General features: G+C 51.6%; 1 protein-coding gene and 1 non-coding gene across 2 annotated transcripts; one reads left to right on the top strand and one right to left on the bottom strand.

Moving 5' to 3' along the window:
• Positions 1 to 2,298: 2,298 nt before the first annotated feature.
• TMEM92 (transmembrane protein 92) lies at positions 2,299 to 11,783 on the top strand. The gene is made up of 6 exons (XM_070774442.1): positions 2,299 to 2,402; positions 3,825 to 4,023; positions 7,705 to 7,727; positions 8,464 to 8,553; positions 8,715 to 8,901; positions 9,148 to 11,783. The coding sequence occupies exons 1-6, from the start codon at positions 2,299 to 2,301 to the stop codon at positions 9,259 to 9,261; spliced, it is 717 nt and encodes a 238-aa protein (XP_070630543.1). The 3' UTR covers positions 9,262 to 11,783.
• Positions 6,523 to 6,629, bottom strand: LOC139177916 (U6 spliceosomal RNA). The gene has a single exon (XR_011562375.1). It is a non-coding gene; the product is annotated as a U6 spliceosomal RNA (small nuclear RNA).
• Positions 11,784 to 15,282: the final 3,499 nt, after the last annotated feature.

The raw sequence follows: 15,282 nt of genomic DNA, 5'->3' as shown, positions 1-15,282 counted from the left end.
TTGGAGTTTCAGCTTCAGCATCAGTCCTTCCAATGAATATTCAGGACTGATTTCCTTTAGGATGGACTGGTTGGATCTCCTTGCAGTCCAAGGGACTCTCAAGAGTCTTCTCCAACACCACAGTTCAAAAGCATCAATTCTTTGGCGCTCGGCTTTCTTCATAGTCCAATTCTCACATCCACACATGACTACTGGAAAAACCATAGCTTTGACTAGACGGACCTTTGTTGGCAAAGTCCCTGCTTTTTAATATGCTGTCTAGGTTGGTCATAACTTTTCTTCTAAGAGCTGGGTTAGGGCAGAACATTCTGGGTATTTCTGAAAGAAAGATCCCTGCCCAAGGCCATGTCATTTATGGGGATCAGTGTCCACCACAGCATGGTGGGGAGGGAGGTGAGAGGAACGGAACTCAGTCTGGCTCTTGCCTCTTACCCAGGGCCTGCCTGGGGCCTGGCTGAGCCAGGCTGCACGAGGCCTCCCACTGCAGCTCCCAGTGAGTTCCTCCAGCCTTAGCAGAGGCTCCCCAGGCCTGACATGTGTGCCACCCCGGAGGCACCACTGGGTGTGGGGTCTTAGGGCCTGCATAGTTGGGTCCTGACTCAGCCCCAGTGTCCCCTGTGACTTGGCCTTTCCACCCCTCCGGTCTTCAGCTGCCTTCTCTGAGAAGAGAGCGGGTGGCCCAGCTGACCTCTGAGGCCCTTCAAGCTGGGCCCTTGTTGGGTGCACAATCAGCTCCTTCTTTAGCAAATGGGCCAGGGAGGCTCGAGCCAGTAGTAAGACGCTGCAACTGTGCTGCTCTCGGGAAACCCCAGATGGAAACTGGCATGGACTCTAGAAGGACCCACTGTCTGCGTGAGGCTTCTGGGCCTCCCCTGCCCTCATGTCCCTGTATATCTGAGCACACACGCACACACATACATGCACTGCCCACCCACTGCCAGAGTGTTGAACAGAAGGTGTTGTCATTGTCCACAACCCTCCTGCCCCTAGACAAGACCAGGCCCCTGTCTGCTCAGTTTGGGGCCCCACTGTGCTTCCACCCCCAACCGACCTCACCCACCAGGAATGCTGGGGCCCTTGGAGCCATGATGCATGCTGACAACAGGGCCTGGTGTTCTTGGCCTGAGCTGGGACCGCCCACCTCCAGGCTGCTCAGCCCATCCCCATCTGCCGGAAGGAGCATAGAAAGGAAGTCTGATGTCATGAAAAAACACTGGGGATCCAGAAACAGATTCCAGAGGCCCTCTAGACTCTGCCCAGGAGCCTCACTTTCCCACTGGGGAGACACGGGGCAGGGAGCAGAGTAGATATTCTCCTACAACATATCAGGGATGTGGGTAAGGTTGCTGGATTTAAGAAATAAAAATACAGGACACTCAGTTAAATTAGAATTTCAGATAACAACTAAATTTCAGTTTAAGTATGTCCCAAATATTGTATGGGACATATTTATTTATACTAAAATGTTATTCACTGTTTATCTGGAATTCACATTTAACTGGCATCCTGTATTTTGTCTGGCAATCCTACATCTGTGTCAGTGGACGCCAGAGGGAAGCAATGCCATCATCCTGCCCTCCTCCTGCTTCTCCTCAGGGTGCCAACCTGCCTGGTCCCTTCACCTTTTCAGCCTCGTATGTCTACCCCTGAAGCTCCTGCATGCCCTTTTTAGCATCCTCATTCCACTCCCTAGGATACCCTTCTCCCTAAGCTCATCCATCTTCCTCTACCTGAAAGGCTACACCTCTGTCAGGCTCCAGGCCTGGGCAGAGGGGCAGAAGGTTCCGGGCAGATACCTCAGGTCTTGGGTGTTGGAGCAACAGGGCCCTGGAAGCCCAAGTCAGCAACAACTCACTAAGGAAGCAGCAGCATGGGTGCTGGGGGGAGAAAGCTCCAGAACCCTCTGCACTATGTCTCCTTTGGCAGAGGAGTGGGCTAGGGAGGAGGAAAGACATGCTGCTCCATGCCCCCACTCTCCATTCCCTTCTCCAAGATCAGTCAACAGGAACTGCAAATAGAGAAGGCATTCTCTGGGGCCAGATCCCAATTCCGCTTGGATCAGAGACTGGAAGATTCTGTCCTTAGGGGCCAACAGATAATGAGAAACAGAGACAGAGAAAGAAACCAAGGAGAGAGAGATACACCAAGAGAGATCAGGAGAGTCAGTGAGACACAGACACGGGAGCAAACCAGAGATAAGGGAAATGGAAACAGACAGAAAAACAGACTCCTCCACGAAGACAGACAGAGATTAACAAAGAGGAGAAACAGAGATGGGAAAACAGGGAACACGTAGGAATGGAGAGAAACTGCATGGAGACAGAGACAGGGAGAAACACGGCAAAGCAAGGAGGGGTTAAACAGAAGACAGATGACCGGACTGGGAGGGATGAGAAACAGAGGTAAGGAGAAAGCATGCAGAGAAGAAAGAAAAAGCCAAAGGAGGATGGCTGTCCTTTCCTACTAGGTTGGGGCTAGTTTTCAGGGGCGAAGTCAGACTTGAGACACAGCAGGAACTTCTAAGCACCTAAGAACTGATCCTCTCCAGGATCCCTCCCCGTTTCCCCAGGTCTAGGAACAGCACCCCAACGACCATCTCCATTTCGCCCCTACCCCAAGTGTCCGGCCTCCATCTCTCCAACTCCCGCAAGGTTTCCTTACGTCTCATCTGTATTTGGGAGTCTGGCTCTCCCTTCTGCTGATCGCCCACCGAGACGGTCTCCCACCCCACCCTCCAGCCCGGTCCCCCGGGGAGAGAGTTCGGGGAGACCCAACCCAGGTCCCCGCCCTGCTCCGCCTGGCTCCGGGGGAAATCCCGCGTTGAGCGATGCTGCCACCTGCCGGCCGGATCCGGAAAGCACAATGCGCCTCAGGGCTGGGCGCGCCGGCTGGTCGGAATCCAGCCCCTGCAGGCCAGGAGCGCGGCCTCGGGCGGGCGGCGGGGGGGGGGGTCTTTCTAGGAATGTGGGTGGGCCTGCTCGCCCGCGCCCCGGCTCGCCTGGCTCTGCGGACTCAGCTCTGCGGACTCAGGAACTAGTCTAAGAATCCTGGGGCCTCAATTTCCCCTGTAGTCAAATGGAGGAAATGTACAAACGCCTCCTCCCTGGATTTCCAGGGGGGTGGGGGCGGGGCAGGACTGTACCAGTGCTCTACTCTTGGTTCTCCTTCCCCAGAAATCAAGCAGGCCGCCCCTCCCTCTCTTCTCCGCAAAACAAAACAAAACAAAAAGTGGCACCTCCCTCCGTTACAATCCCCTCAATCCACTCCAAGGCCTTCGCTTCCGCTCTCCCTCTGCCCCTCAGAAGTCCACGTGGGAAGGGACTTCCAGTGGTCCAGCTTGCTCGGCCCGCAGCCCCTCTCCATCTCAAGCTTGGGACCACTTAGAGGGTGGAGCAGTTAGGGGTTGGGAAAGGGTAGCTCAGCAGTCTTGAACTGACACCACTATATATATATATATATATGTGTGTGTGTGTGTGTGTGTGTGTGTGTATGTGTATATATATGTGTGTGTATGTGTATATATATATATACATATAAATAAAGGGCTTCCCTGGTGGCTCAGACGGTAAAGCGTCTGCCCGCAATAAGGGAGACCCGAGTTCGATTCCTGGGTTGGGAAGATCCCCTGGAGAAGGAAATGGCAGTCCACTCCAGCACTCTTGCCTGGAAAATCCCATGGACGGAAGAGCCTGATAGGCCACAATCCACGGGGTCGCAAAGAGTCGGACACGACTGAGTGATATATTTAAAATCAGATAATCTTTTCTAACTCCCATTTCCCAATCCAGACTTCTTCCTCCTCCCCCTCCCCCTCCTTTTCCCAGGTTGGGCTCTTCCCGGGTGCGTCAGCTCCGCCCCCATCCCGAGGTAGGGCCCTATAGGTGGAGAGTCGTGGGAGAAGTCGCGGACCCGCCTCTCTCCTCCTTCCCCTACACTCGGAAGCTCAGTGGCCCCCAGGCAAGAATGTCTGATACCTGGGTCGCCAGCCTCTTGCTGTTCGGCCTGCTGGCCGGCCTCCAACAGGTGAGCGCTTGGGAGGTAAAACTGTGGAACTTTCAGGCCCCTATTCTTGTGGGTCAGGGACTTGCTTCTGACTTCCAATCACCACCTTCCATCGTCAGGATCTCCTCGTGATCACAGGCAGTTAGCAACTCCTTTCTCTTTTTCGCCGGGGAGGTAATAGGTAGAAGACGCGGAGGGAGGTCCTGAGAAGGTCTGGGTTCCTTCACCTAGTGGGGTACTGGGTCGTAGGACCTATTCCCGCACGCCGCTGACATCTAGCGCCTCTCGGAGACTGGGGTCTTTGACCCCCAATTAGCCTTGAGTCGCCCTTCTTGCTCCTTCCCTCAGCGTCAGAAAGCCGGGACCTGAGGTCTGGACTGAGATCTGGACGCCTCGCCAGCTTGTCTCCCCAGCTCCGTTCTTGCAGTGCTGGGTGACCTTGGGGGAAGTCCTGGCCCTCTCTGGGACTGTGTATCTGTGCTTGTGGCCTGGAGAAAAGGAGGCTCCCTCTTCTGTTTTTGGAGTAGGGGTAGGATTCTAGCGGGTGATAGGATTTGATCTGGCTGCCTGACCCAAGGCTGGGATGATCTGGAAATCTGATTTCCAAGGGTAAGGCAGGGTGTCAACATCCTCACAGTCCTCTCTCCCCCCAGCCTGGGGGAAGGGCAGTCTATCTGGTTCTGGGATGGGAGATTATCCTGGAAACTGACATGGCTCTAGAATATGGATTTTTAACCTCTATAAGAGTCTGAGGGAAGGGCCAGGCCAGTTCCCCACAACATTCGCTAACTGTGCTGAGCGGCTTCACCCCAAAAGCCCTGTTACTCCTTCTCCATCACCTGCAATGGGTTTGTGCCAACACTGGGCTGTGCATCCTTTTGTTGATTTCTCCCAACAACTCCATGGGGCAGGCTGTTAATACCCTCGGTCCACGTGTAAGTTAAGTTGAAGTTGCCCAGAATCGCCCCAATGTTGATACCACCTCAGTCAAGATCACCCCCTGTTTAAGAAGTGGGTGAAGGGGAGATAATCTGGGAGAGGATCCCCTGCTCGTCCAAACAGGAGCTCAAGATTAATTCGTTAAATCTGCTGTCTTTTTCTCAGTTGGGGGCCAGGAGAGAGGGAGGCACAGGAGCTGGGATGAGGGGACGTGGATATGCTGAGTGCCTGGACCCCTTGGGCTGTCCCCAACTCTGCAGTCACCTCACCCTCTCTGGGCCAACCTGCAGGGGTTCATTCCTGCTCCTGACCCTACTGGCCAAGGCTTGAGAGAAGGAGGTGTGTACAGGGAACTGAGCACAGAAAAGGGGGGTCAGCCCAACCGTTATCGGCTGTCATTGGTATTACGAGCTTTATTGTTGTCATTAGCAAGTGAACTGTTATTTCAAGATATAAAGATATCATGGTCTTGGGACTTCCCTGGCGGTCCAGTAGTTAAGACTTCCCACTTCCACTGCAGTGGGCACAGGTTCAATCCCCCGTCAGGGAACTAAGATCCCTATATGCTGTGTGACCCTCCCCCGACTCCCAAAGAAAGAGATATGGTGGTCTCATGAAAAAAAAGTTGGCTTCTTATTCTTTTTTTTTTTTTTCTAATTTTATTTTATTTTTAAACTTTACATAATTGTATTAGCTTTGCCAAACATCAAAATGAATCCGCCACAGGTATACATGTGTTCCCCATCCCGAACCCTCCTCCCTCCTCCCTCCCCATACCATCCCTCTGGGCCGTCCAGTGCACCAGCCCCAAGCATCCAGCATCGTGCATCGAACCTGGACTGGCAACTCGTTTCCTACATGATATTTTACATGTTTCAATGCCATTCTCCCAAATCTTCCCACCCTCTCCCTCTCCCACAGAGTCCATAAGACTGTTCTATACATCAGTGTCTCTTTTGCTGTCTCATATACAGAGTTATTGTTACCATCTTTCTAAATTCCATATATATGCGTTAGTATACTGTATTTATGTTTTTCCTTCTGGCTTACTTCACTCTGTATAATAGGCTCCAGTTTCATCCACCTCATTAGAACTGATTCAAATGTATTCTTTTTAATGGCTGAGTAATACTCCATTGTGTATATGTACCACAGCTTTCTTATCCATTCATCTGCTGATGGGCATCTAGGTTGCTTCCACGTCCTGGCTATTATAAACAGTGCTGCGATGAACATTGGGGTACACGTGTCTCTTTCCCTTCTGGTTTCCTCAGTGTGTATGCCTAGCAGTGGGATTGCTGGATCATAAGGCAGTTCTATTTCCAGTTTTTTAAGGAATCTCCACACTGTTCTCCATAGTGGCTGTACTAGGTTGCATTCCCACCAACAGTGTAAGAGGGTTCCCTTTTCTCCACACCCTCTCCAGCATTTATTATTTGTAGACTTTTGGATTGCAGCCATTCTGACTGGTGTGAAATGGTACCTCATAGTGGTTTTGATTTGCATTTCTCTGATAATGAGTGATGTTGAGCATCTTTTCATGTGTTTGTTAGCCATCTGTATGTTTTCTTTGGAGAAATGTAAAATATGGAACGCTTCACGAATTTGCGTGTCATCCTTGCGCAGGGGCCATGCTAATCTTCTCTGTATCGTTCCAATTTTAGTATATGTGCTGCCGAAGCGAGCACGGCTTCTTATTCTTGAGCTGTGGTTTTTTATCCCCCTGGAGGCTGAGGTGGGGTGACAGATGACCCCCCTTTAGCTGTGTTCCTCCGCCTGCTTCCCTTCCTCCCCTCACTGCCTGGGAGCAACCAGGATGAAATGAAACCAGGTTGTCAGTGAATGTTCTTTCATTCATTCTGCCAAAATCCTGAGTATTGGTTTTCAGCAGACAAAAATCCCTTCCCTGGTGGAGTTTTCTACTGAGGAGACAAACAACTAGCAAGATAAAATGAAATGCGTAGTGTGTTAGATGTTGACAGGAGCTATGCAGAGAAAGTAAGCACAGTCAGGGGAAAAGAAGTGCTTTGTGAGAGTAGATGTAATTTTAAGGAAGATGGTCAGAGAAGGTGCTGGAGCCAGCCTCTCAGATTCCTGGGGAGAGAGCACTCCAAGCAGGGCTTATACACATATTTTTATGTTAATCAGGTGAAATTCTATAATGATAGCCTCCACGTGGCACAGAACTAGTGCGGAAGAGGGAGGGAGGGGGGAGCTGTTTCTGGAGAGGAGGGTCCAGCATTTCTCAGAGCCAGGAAAGCCCAGCCTGGGTCTGAAGGATGACTGGGAGTTCAGTGGGCCCTGAAGGCTCAGGGACAAGGGCCTGCCCCTGTAGCCGGGGAGCTCCCAGTGGGTGGTGGGTTGGTCATGGTGTCTGGGACCCAGGGAGGCACTGAGGGGAGCTTCCTGCAAGGTTTCTGGTGATCGGATTTGTGGGATAGGAACTTGCCAAGGTGTCGGGAGTGACTTCGGTGGGGGGCTGTGATGGCTGTGGGTTGGAAGGGTGGGTTAGTGGTGTGAGCTTACAGACCTAGGGGTGAGCAAATGTGGTAGGAGGTGTGACGAGAAGAGGACGGGGAGCTGGGGCCACCAGGCGGGCAGCTAAGGCTGCAACCGTTGACCCAGGGGACATGTGGAGTGAGGTGGAAAGCAGGCTTGAGGGAAAATGCTGATCCTCGGGGCTGTGAGGTATCTGGGTGGCATCTGGGTAGGAACCCTGGCCCCCAATTTATGACCCAAACCTTTGCCTCTTCTCTTCCACAGGCTGCAGCCACATGTGGTCTCTTGTAAGTCTGGGGTTTGGGCTGTAACTTCCATTGTTGGGAGAAGACACCCCAAATCCTGCCCTGCCTGCCTTCATCATCCTCACCCACTCCCCTTCTAGCCAGAAACCATCCCCCCCCCACCCAGAGAGGGGGAGTCCACTCTGTTACCCCCTCACTCCTTCCACCAACCAACCCATGGGCAGTTTCACACTTGGGGGTCACTCCCCATAATGAGGAGGGGCTGAGGGGGGGTGCTCTCTGGGTGGCAAAGTGTTTCTACCGAGTCAGCCCTGGATGTTTCAGGAACACTGAGTCTCTCTTGCCTCCTGTTCTGTGGGGTCCATCATCCCGCCATTCACTTTTAGAGTTCGCTCCTGGACCCTCCCCACTGTCCCTCGCCCCCTGCACCTCTTTAGAGTGATGCTGTAACCACTGCAACTCTCAATCCCACGCCTGTCCAGTAGGGTCAACAGGACATTCATTACACCCATTTTATAGATGAGGAAAGTGGGGCCCAGTAAGGAATGTACCTTGGCAGGAGTGCACAAGGCCAGTAGTGAGCTGAACCTGAAACCCAGGTCCCGATCCCAGCCCCAGATTCCTCCCACTAAGCCCAGAGGAACCTGTAACCCTGCTCTGCCAAAGGTGTGGCTTGTGCCCTGAGCACATGGTGGGTTTTAGGGAAGCTAGGATCCTTCTGCCCTCCTCCCCCACCCCCACCTTGATACCAAGAGCCTCTATCCCACCCCACTCCCAGAACCTGCCCTAAGGGATTCAAATGCTGTGGGAGCGACTGTTGCCAAGAGTACCAGCTGGAGCAGTATGACTTCTTCTCCCACCCCTTAAGGTGAGCCCTGAGCCAGTTGCTCTGGGCACAGTCCTCCGATGGGTCTGGCCCACACAGGACTAGACTGGACTTCCTGCTGTGAAGGGTGGGGCTAGGTCAAAGGAGGGAGGGCGGTGTGGTGACTGGAAACTCGGCCTGATGGTGGTGGTTCGTTACCCCAGGACTTCTGTCATCATCTTCCTGATCATCATACTCCTCCTGTGCATCTATGGCGTGACTAAGCACTTGTATCTCAACTGCAGAAAGTCAGAGCAGGAGGCCCCAACAGCCCTCCCGGAACAGCCCCCCATTGCGCCTGTAGAGAGGGTCACAGCACCCATTTCTGAGCCCCCGCCCCCCTACAGTGAGGTGGGTATCCATCCCAACCCCTGCTCTGTCCCTCAGCTGTCTATACCTCCCTTTTCTGATTTTTAGATCACTCTTCACTGGGGCAGTGAAGAGTGTCCTTACGCCATGTGTCTGGGCCCTGGGGTGGGCTCTGCCACCACTGGGGGGTCACTCCTCTCTCTGATAAACATGCCTCCACCAGCACATGGGTGGCGATGACCAGTGGCCCGCCCTAAGAAGTCACTGTGTCCCCTCCTTTCCCTGCAGATTATTCTGAAGCCTGTCCTGGGTCTGCCTCCCTTGGAGCCACCCCCTCCCTACAGCTTCAGGCCTGAAGAATATGCTGGGTTTTGCAGAGGCATCAACAACTCCACCTTCTGATCCACCTCCAGCCTGGAACCCTGTCATCAGCCACCTCCCCAGTGCTTCCTGGGTCAAACCAGAGACTCTCAGGAGCCCTGGAGCACCCTCGCCCATCCTGCCACACCTCTGGCAGTTCTTGGCTTTAATTTATTGCTTTTCTACCCTTGTTCCATGTCAGCTGCTTCTCTTGTCTCAAGGGCTGGTCTGGAGTGACATGTCTACCCCTCACCTCGCATTGTAAGTTAGAGGCTGCCAGGAGGAAAATGTGAACAGTTGGAGGTGCCAGCAGTGGAATGGACTCCTCTGAGCAGTGGAGGAGGCTTGCACCCTGGGGTGCCAGTGTGGCCTGGATGTCCAGCTCTGAGAGGTTTGGGAGGGCACCAATGCACCCTGCCAGATGGGGCTGCTTCACCTCTCTCCCATTCTACCTGAGTAGAGAAGACCCCATTGTCCTCCCCGCACCCCCAACACATGTTCTCACTAAATTTCAGTTGATTGTTGCTGAGAATCTGCCTCTGACTGTGGGGAGGTAAGCTCAGGCACTGCTGGCGTACATGGGTGTGTGTGTGTGTGTGTGTAGGGGGTGGGGTGCAATTGGAGGTCACTGTGCCTGAAAAATCCCACCATTGATGAGTCTGGAAGAATAGCACATCAGTAGGTCACCCACCAGGAGAGGAGCTCGGCAGATGCTTTGACCTCTGGTTCCTTGAGGTCTTTGGGTGCCAAAGAGTCCGGACGGGGACTAGAGATGGGGAGTGACCACCATGTGCTTCCTCATCCCGTCCTCCTGCTTTCCCTTAGGAAACTTAGAACTCAGTTCTGACTCTGTCGTTATGGGGGTGGGGATGGGGCACCGTGGAGGTGAGTAAGGGAGGCTGGCCATCTGTGGGGCAGGGTCTTGGAGACCTTGATCTGCTCTACCCTGGAATCTCGGGAGGGAGGAGAGGAGAGAGATCTGCCCTTCTCCTCCAGTCCCGTGGGGTTCTGGGCACCGCCACCTCAGCCTCATCTGCAGGCTTAACCCCTCAGAGGAGAGGCAGTCACCACTGCAGCCTGGGAGACAGTCTCCACAGGGGCATCATTATCCCTGTGAGGACTGGCATGGGACATGCAGTGTGAGAGACACCCCTGTGCCAGCATCTTGGGGGCTCGGGCAGGTCTGAGCTCCTCCACAGGACCCTGCCTTGGCACTGCTCCCTGGCAGAGGGCACAGAAGCAGTGCTGGCCAGTGTTCCTGAGGGGGTTGGAGGTAGAACTGGCCCTGGTGTGCTGGTAAGGATTCCTTCTGCAGGCCTCTCCCAATAATAGCCTTTCTTGGGGCCCCAGGTCCTAGTCAGGTGACAGGGCCAGGGCCAGGGGCAGGGAGATGGCATAGTCAGCCTCAAAGATGCTAGGGATAGGGGCTGTTCCTGCTGGAGGCAGGGACTCAGAAGAAGAAGAGCAGTTAGAGACAGCATAGCTCTGGAGCTGGTGCTAGAGTGAGCCCAGTCACAGGAAGTCTCCCTTCCGTTTCAGGGGTGGATCGGGGGAGCAGAAGGAAGATATGGAGGTGCTTTTTGTAAACATGGAAAGCACCCGTCCCGCATGGTTGCCCTCCCTGTGGTAAACACCCGCCCCAGTGGGAGGGTGTTAAGCCATGGGCTTTGCAGACCTGGAAGAGGAGGTCATCCCCTATCAGGATGCCTGCCTTTCATTGAAGGTGACGTAGGGGCTTTAAATCCTTCCCAGCAGCAGCAGAGTGGCCTAGAGGAAAGTGGTTATCCTGAAGCCCAGCCTGGCTGGGCTTGAGTAGCAGAAATTGTCAGTACTGTGCCTGTCTGCTGTTGGTGGGAGTGGAAATGGCGTGTTCTTCCTGGAGGGCAATCCAGCAGTAGCCATTCACTACACAGATACTTACAAAGACCCTACTGTGTGTCTGGCACTATGCCTGGCACTATGCCTGGTAACCATTAAAATTTAAAATGCCCTTGAGCCAGCAATTCCACTTCCAGGAATGATCCTTCAGAAATGCTCATATAAAAGTTCAGAGACATGTCCATCAGCATTGTAGCTGGGGATAATTGAAAACACCTTTAATGTCGGCTGATAGGAGCCTGTTCAATATACCAGGTCCCTCCATACTGGGAATGCTCTGCAGCCTTTAAAAAGAAGGAAGTGGGTCTGAAGAACCGACCTGGCAAGATGTCTTTCATTTACTGTTACAGAGAAAAGGCAATTTGCAGAACAATAGTCTATGACCTCAACTTGTAAACATATACTACACCATATAATTAATATATATATTTCCCCCTTTGCAAATGTATAGAAAAGATACTGAAGGATAAAAATTAAACCACTCTGGCCACACTTTTGACAGTGGTCTGCACTGTGGGATAGAGGAATGGAAGTAGTCGATTTTAAGGGAGGTTTTTTATTTTGTACACTTTGTCGTTGTTTACATTTTCCACAAGGAGCAAGCATGACTTTCACAAATTTTAAAAAGATCTCTTTAATGCAATATATAGGCGACCTTAAAAGTTAATAAAGACACATCATGTGAACTTTGATAGATGGCAATTCATGTATTATTGACCCTGCTATAAGGAAGAGGCTCAAAGGATTCTGACACAGCACACACATGTATGGGACCCAGGGAATAGGTGAGTGACGGACATGGGACTTGTCAGATGTGAGGACATAAGATACCTGTTTGTCACACCGGTGCAGGACTGTGATGGGCACTCAGTACATGCTGGACGTCTGGCTGGTGGGTTGGGGGGATGAGCAGTTTCACAGTGATTTGAATATTCATCCCTTGTGCTGGTTTAGCAGCTCAAACCTAATGAAAAATAACTGAAAGGTGGAACCACTTGGTGTGAATGAATGATTAACTAAGTGAACGAGCGAGGGAGCAAACAAACATGAAAGTCTGCCACAAACATTTTTCAGTGATGGGTGCAGCCTGGTTAGCTCTGAGAAGGTGTTACTTGTGGCTGTGGACTTGCCCTTCTGTCCTCAGAGATTCCCCAGAGGACTGGGGAATGTAGGAAAGGCTGTGAGGCAGGGAGCAGGTGGGATCTGGGAGGGGGAGCCAGGGGCTCGGCTGCTGCGGAGGCTAAGAGGAGGGCTGACACCAAGAATGCTCCCTCAGCCCAGCACTCAGAGTCAGAGCTCCGGCTTCTGACATTTTAGCTTCAGCATCCAGCATCTTCAAGTCTCAGCCTCTGTTTGCACAATAGAGAGATGTATCCCTTCCCGTCCTGCTAGGAGGTTGCTCTCTGAGTTGGGAGGGGCTGAGAAGCTAAGAGATTTCAGAATGTGAAAGTCGCTCAGTCGTGTCTGACTCTTTGCGATCCCATGGAATTCTCCAGGCTAGAATAGTGGAGTGGGTAGCCTTTCCCTTCTCCAGGGGATCTTCCCAACCCAGAGATCAAACCCAGGTCTCCTGCATTGCAGGTGGATTCTTGACCAGCTGAGCCACAAGGGAAGCCAAGAGTTTTCAGAGGCTCTCCTTGATTCAACCACACCTTTCTTCCCAACCACACCTCGGCCACAGCTTCAAATGGGCACACCTGATCTTGTCATCCCTGGTCACTTCAACCTTCCCACCTCCTGATCCTCCTATCCCTCCAGCTCAGGTACTGAATTACCCCACACCAGCGAGTCTCTGAGACCCCTGAGCCATCAGCCTTAGCCCCTTGCAGCACCACCAGCTACATCCTCACTCCCCTTACCCAGCTTGGAGTCCTGGATCCCTCCTTTGTCCTTTTCTGTATCCATTGTACTCACCTGGAAAAATCCCAAATCCTGACTGGATCCAACATGTGCTCAAGAACCAGTATACCTGTGTGATTGGACTCACTTCAAAATCAAAACTACAAACCTCAACACCATAGAAGCTTTACTTTCTCTTGAGATGACTAATTCTACTCTAATCTCCCACCCTTGCAACCTCCATTTCAGGTGGTGATGGCACCACACACTTCAGAGGGAAATAATGGATGCAGTCACACAAGAACCACCCAATTCTGTCCCTGCTCCCACCACCGCCTTTGATTACAGTGGAAACTGCATTCCACACCTCCAGTGGATTCTATCCTCCTCGGAGTGTCTCAGGACGTTGCTCCCGTAGCTACTCCTGTGTCAGCTGTTTCTCCCGCATGATTGGACCTTCATTATGATCACCTGTGCATCACTGTGTCCTATGACCCTTCTTAGAGAAACCCTCTCTTGATCCTCTCATCCCTCTTGTTCTCAATTTCTCTTGCTTCAACCAGTCCTTTGTCCCCATCATTACATGAAATGGTTCTTGTCCGTATCACCTACCTCTTGCCAGAGTCAAAGGTCAGTTCTTGAGCCTCAGTTACCCAGTCTCTGGGCGTTTGGCACATTTGGCCACCTCCTCGTTGAAGAAGCGTTTTCCCTGGATTTCTCTGATGCCATCTTCCTTGGTTTTCATCCAAGGAAATGATTCATGTATTATTAACCCTGCTATGAGGAAGAGGCTCAAAGGATTCTGACACAGCACACATGACATGTATGGGACCCAGGGAATGGGTGAGTGATGATTCACTTCTACTCCTTTTCAGGTTCCTTCACTTTCCTTCTCCACCAACTCTGAATGGCAGTTGGCTCAAGGTTCTGTCTTTGGGCCTCTTGTCTTCACCTTCACTCACTCTTGTTATGGGTCTCAGCCATTGCTGTGGCTTCATAATCTTCATCTGTTGCCTGATGAATTACAAATCTTTATCTCTGACTGAGATTTCTCCTCTGAGATCTAGATTTATATATTTAACTACCTAACATCTCCACTCTACTAGGGAAGTCTGAGCGCCGAAGAATTGATCTTTTGAACTGTGCTGCTGGAGAAGACTCTTGAAAGTGCCTTGGAGTGCAAGGAGATCAAACCAGTCCATCCTAAAGGAAATCAACTCTGAATATTCATTGGAGGGACTGAGTCTGAAGCTAAAGCTCCAATACTTTGGCCACCTGATGCGAAGAGCTGACTCATTAGAAAAGACCCTGATACTAGGAAAGATTAAAGGCAGGAGGGGAAAGGGATGACAGAGGATGAGATGGTTGGATGGCATCACTGACTCAATGGACATGAGTTTGGTCAAACTCCTGGAGATGGTGAAGGGCAGGGAAGCCTGGCATGCTGCAGTCCATGGGGTCACAAAGAGTCAGACAACTGCATGACTGAACAACAGCAGCATCTCCACTTGAATGCATTTCATAGTCCAACTAGGTCCTAACTCCCCTCCACCCCACCCCAAATCCAGTCCTTCCCAAGTTGTCCCATCATAAAAAGGTGGGGTGGTACTACCCACCAGCCTGCTGTTCAACCCAAGAACTGAATTATCCTTCTTCTTGTTCAGTCACTCAGTGGTGTCCGACTCTGCGACCCCATAGACTGCAGCACACCAGGCTTCCCTGCCCTTTACCATCTCCTGAAACTTGTTCAAACTCATGTCCATTGAGTTGGTGATGCCATCCAACCATCTCGTCCTCTGTTGTCTCCTTCTCATCCTGCCTTCAATCTTTCCCAACATCGGATGTTTGTCTTCTCCAACACCACAGTTCAAAAACATCAATTCTTCAGCACTCAGCCTTCTTTATGGTCCAACTCTCACATCCATACATGATTGCTGGAAAAACCATAGCTTTAACTATATGGACGTTAGTCGGCAAAGTAATGTCTCTGCTTTTTAATGTGCTGTCTAGGTTGGTCATAACTTTTCTTCCAAGGAGCAAGTGTCTTTTAATTTCATGGTTGCAGTCACCATCTCCAGTGGTTTTGGAGCCCAAGAAAATAAAGTCTATCACTGTTTCCATTTTCCCCCATCTATTTGCCATGAAGTGATGGGATCAGATGCCATGATCTTAGTTTTTTGAATGTTGAGTTTTAAGCCAGCATTTCCACTCTCCTCTTTAACCTTCATCAAGAGGCTCTTTAGTGCCTCTTCACTTTCTGCCATAAGGGTAGTGTCATCTGCATATCTGAGGTTATTGATATTTCCCCCAACAATCTTGATTCCAGCTTGTGCTTCATCCAGCCTG

Source organism: Bos indicus, chromosome 19 (assembly GCF_029378745.1).
Source record: "Bos indicus isolate NIAB-ARS_2022 breed Sahiwal x Tharparkar chromosome 19, NIAB-ARS_B.indTharparkar_mat_pri_1.0, whole genome shotgun sequence".
In the NCBI taxonomy this organism is placed as follows: domain Eukaryota; kingdom Metazoa; phylum Chordata; class Mammalia; order Artiodactyla; family Bovidae; genus Bos; species Bos indicus.
This window is presented reverse-complemented; position numbering and strand designations above follow the sequence as displayed.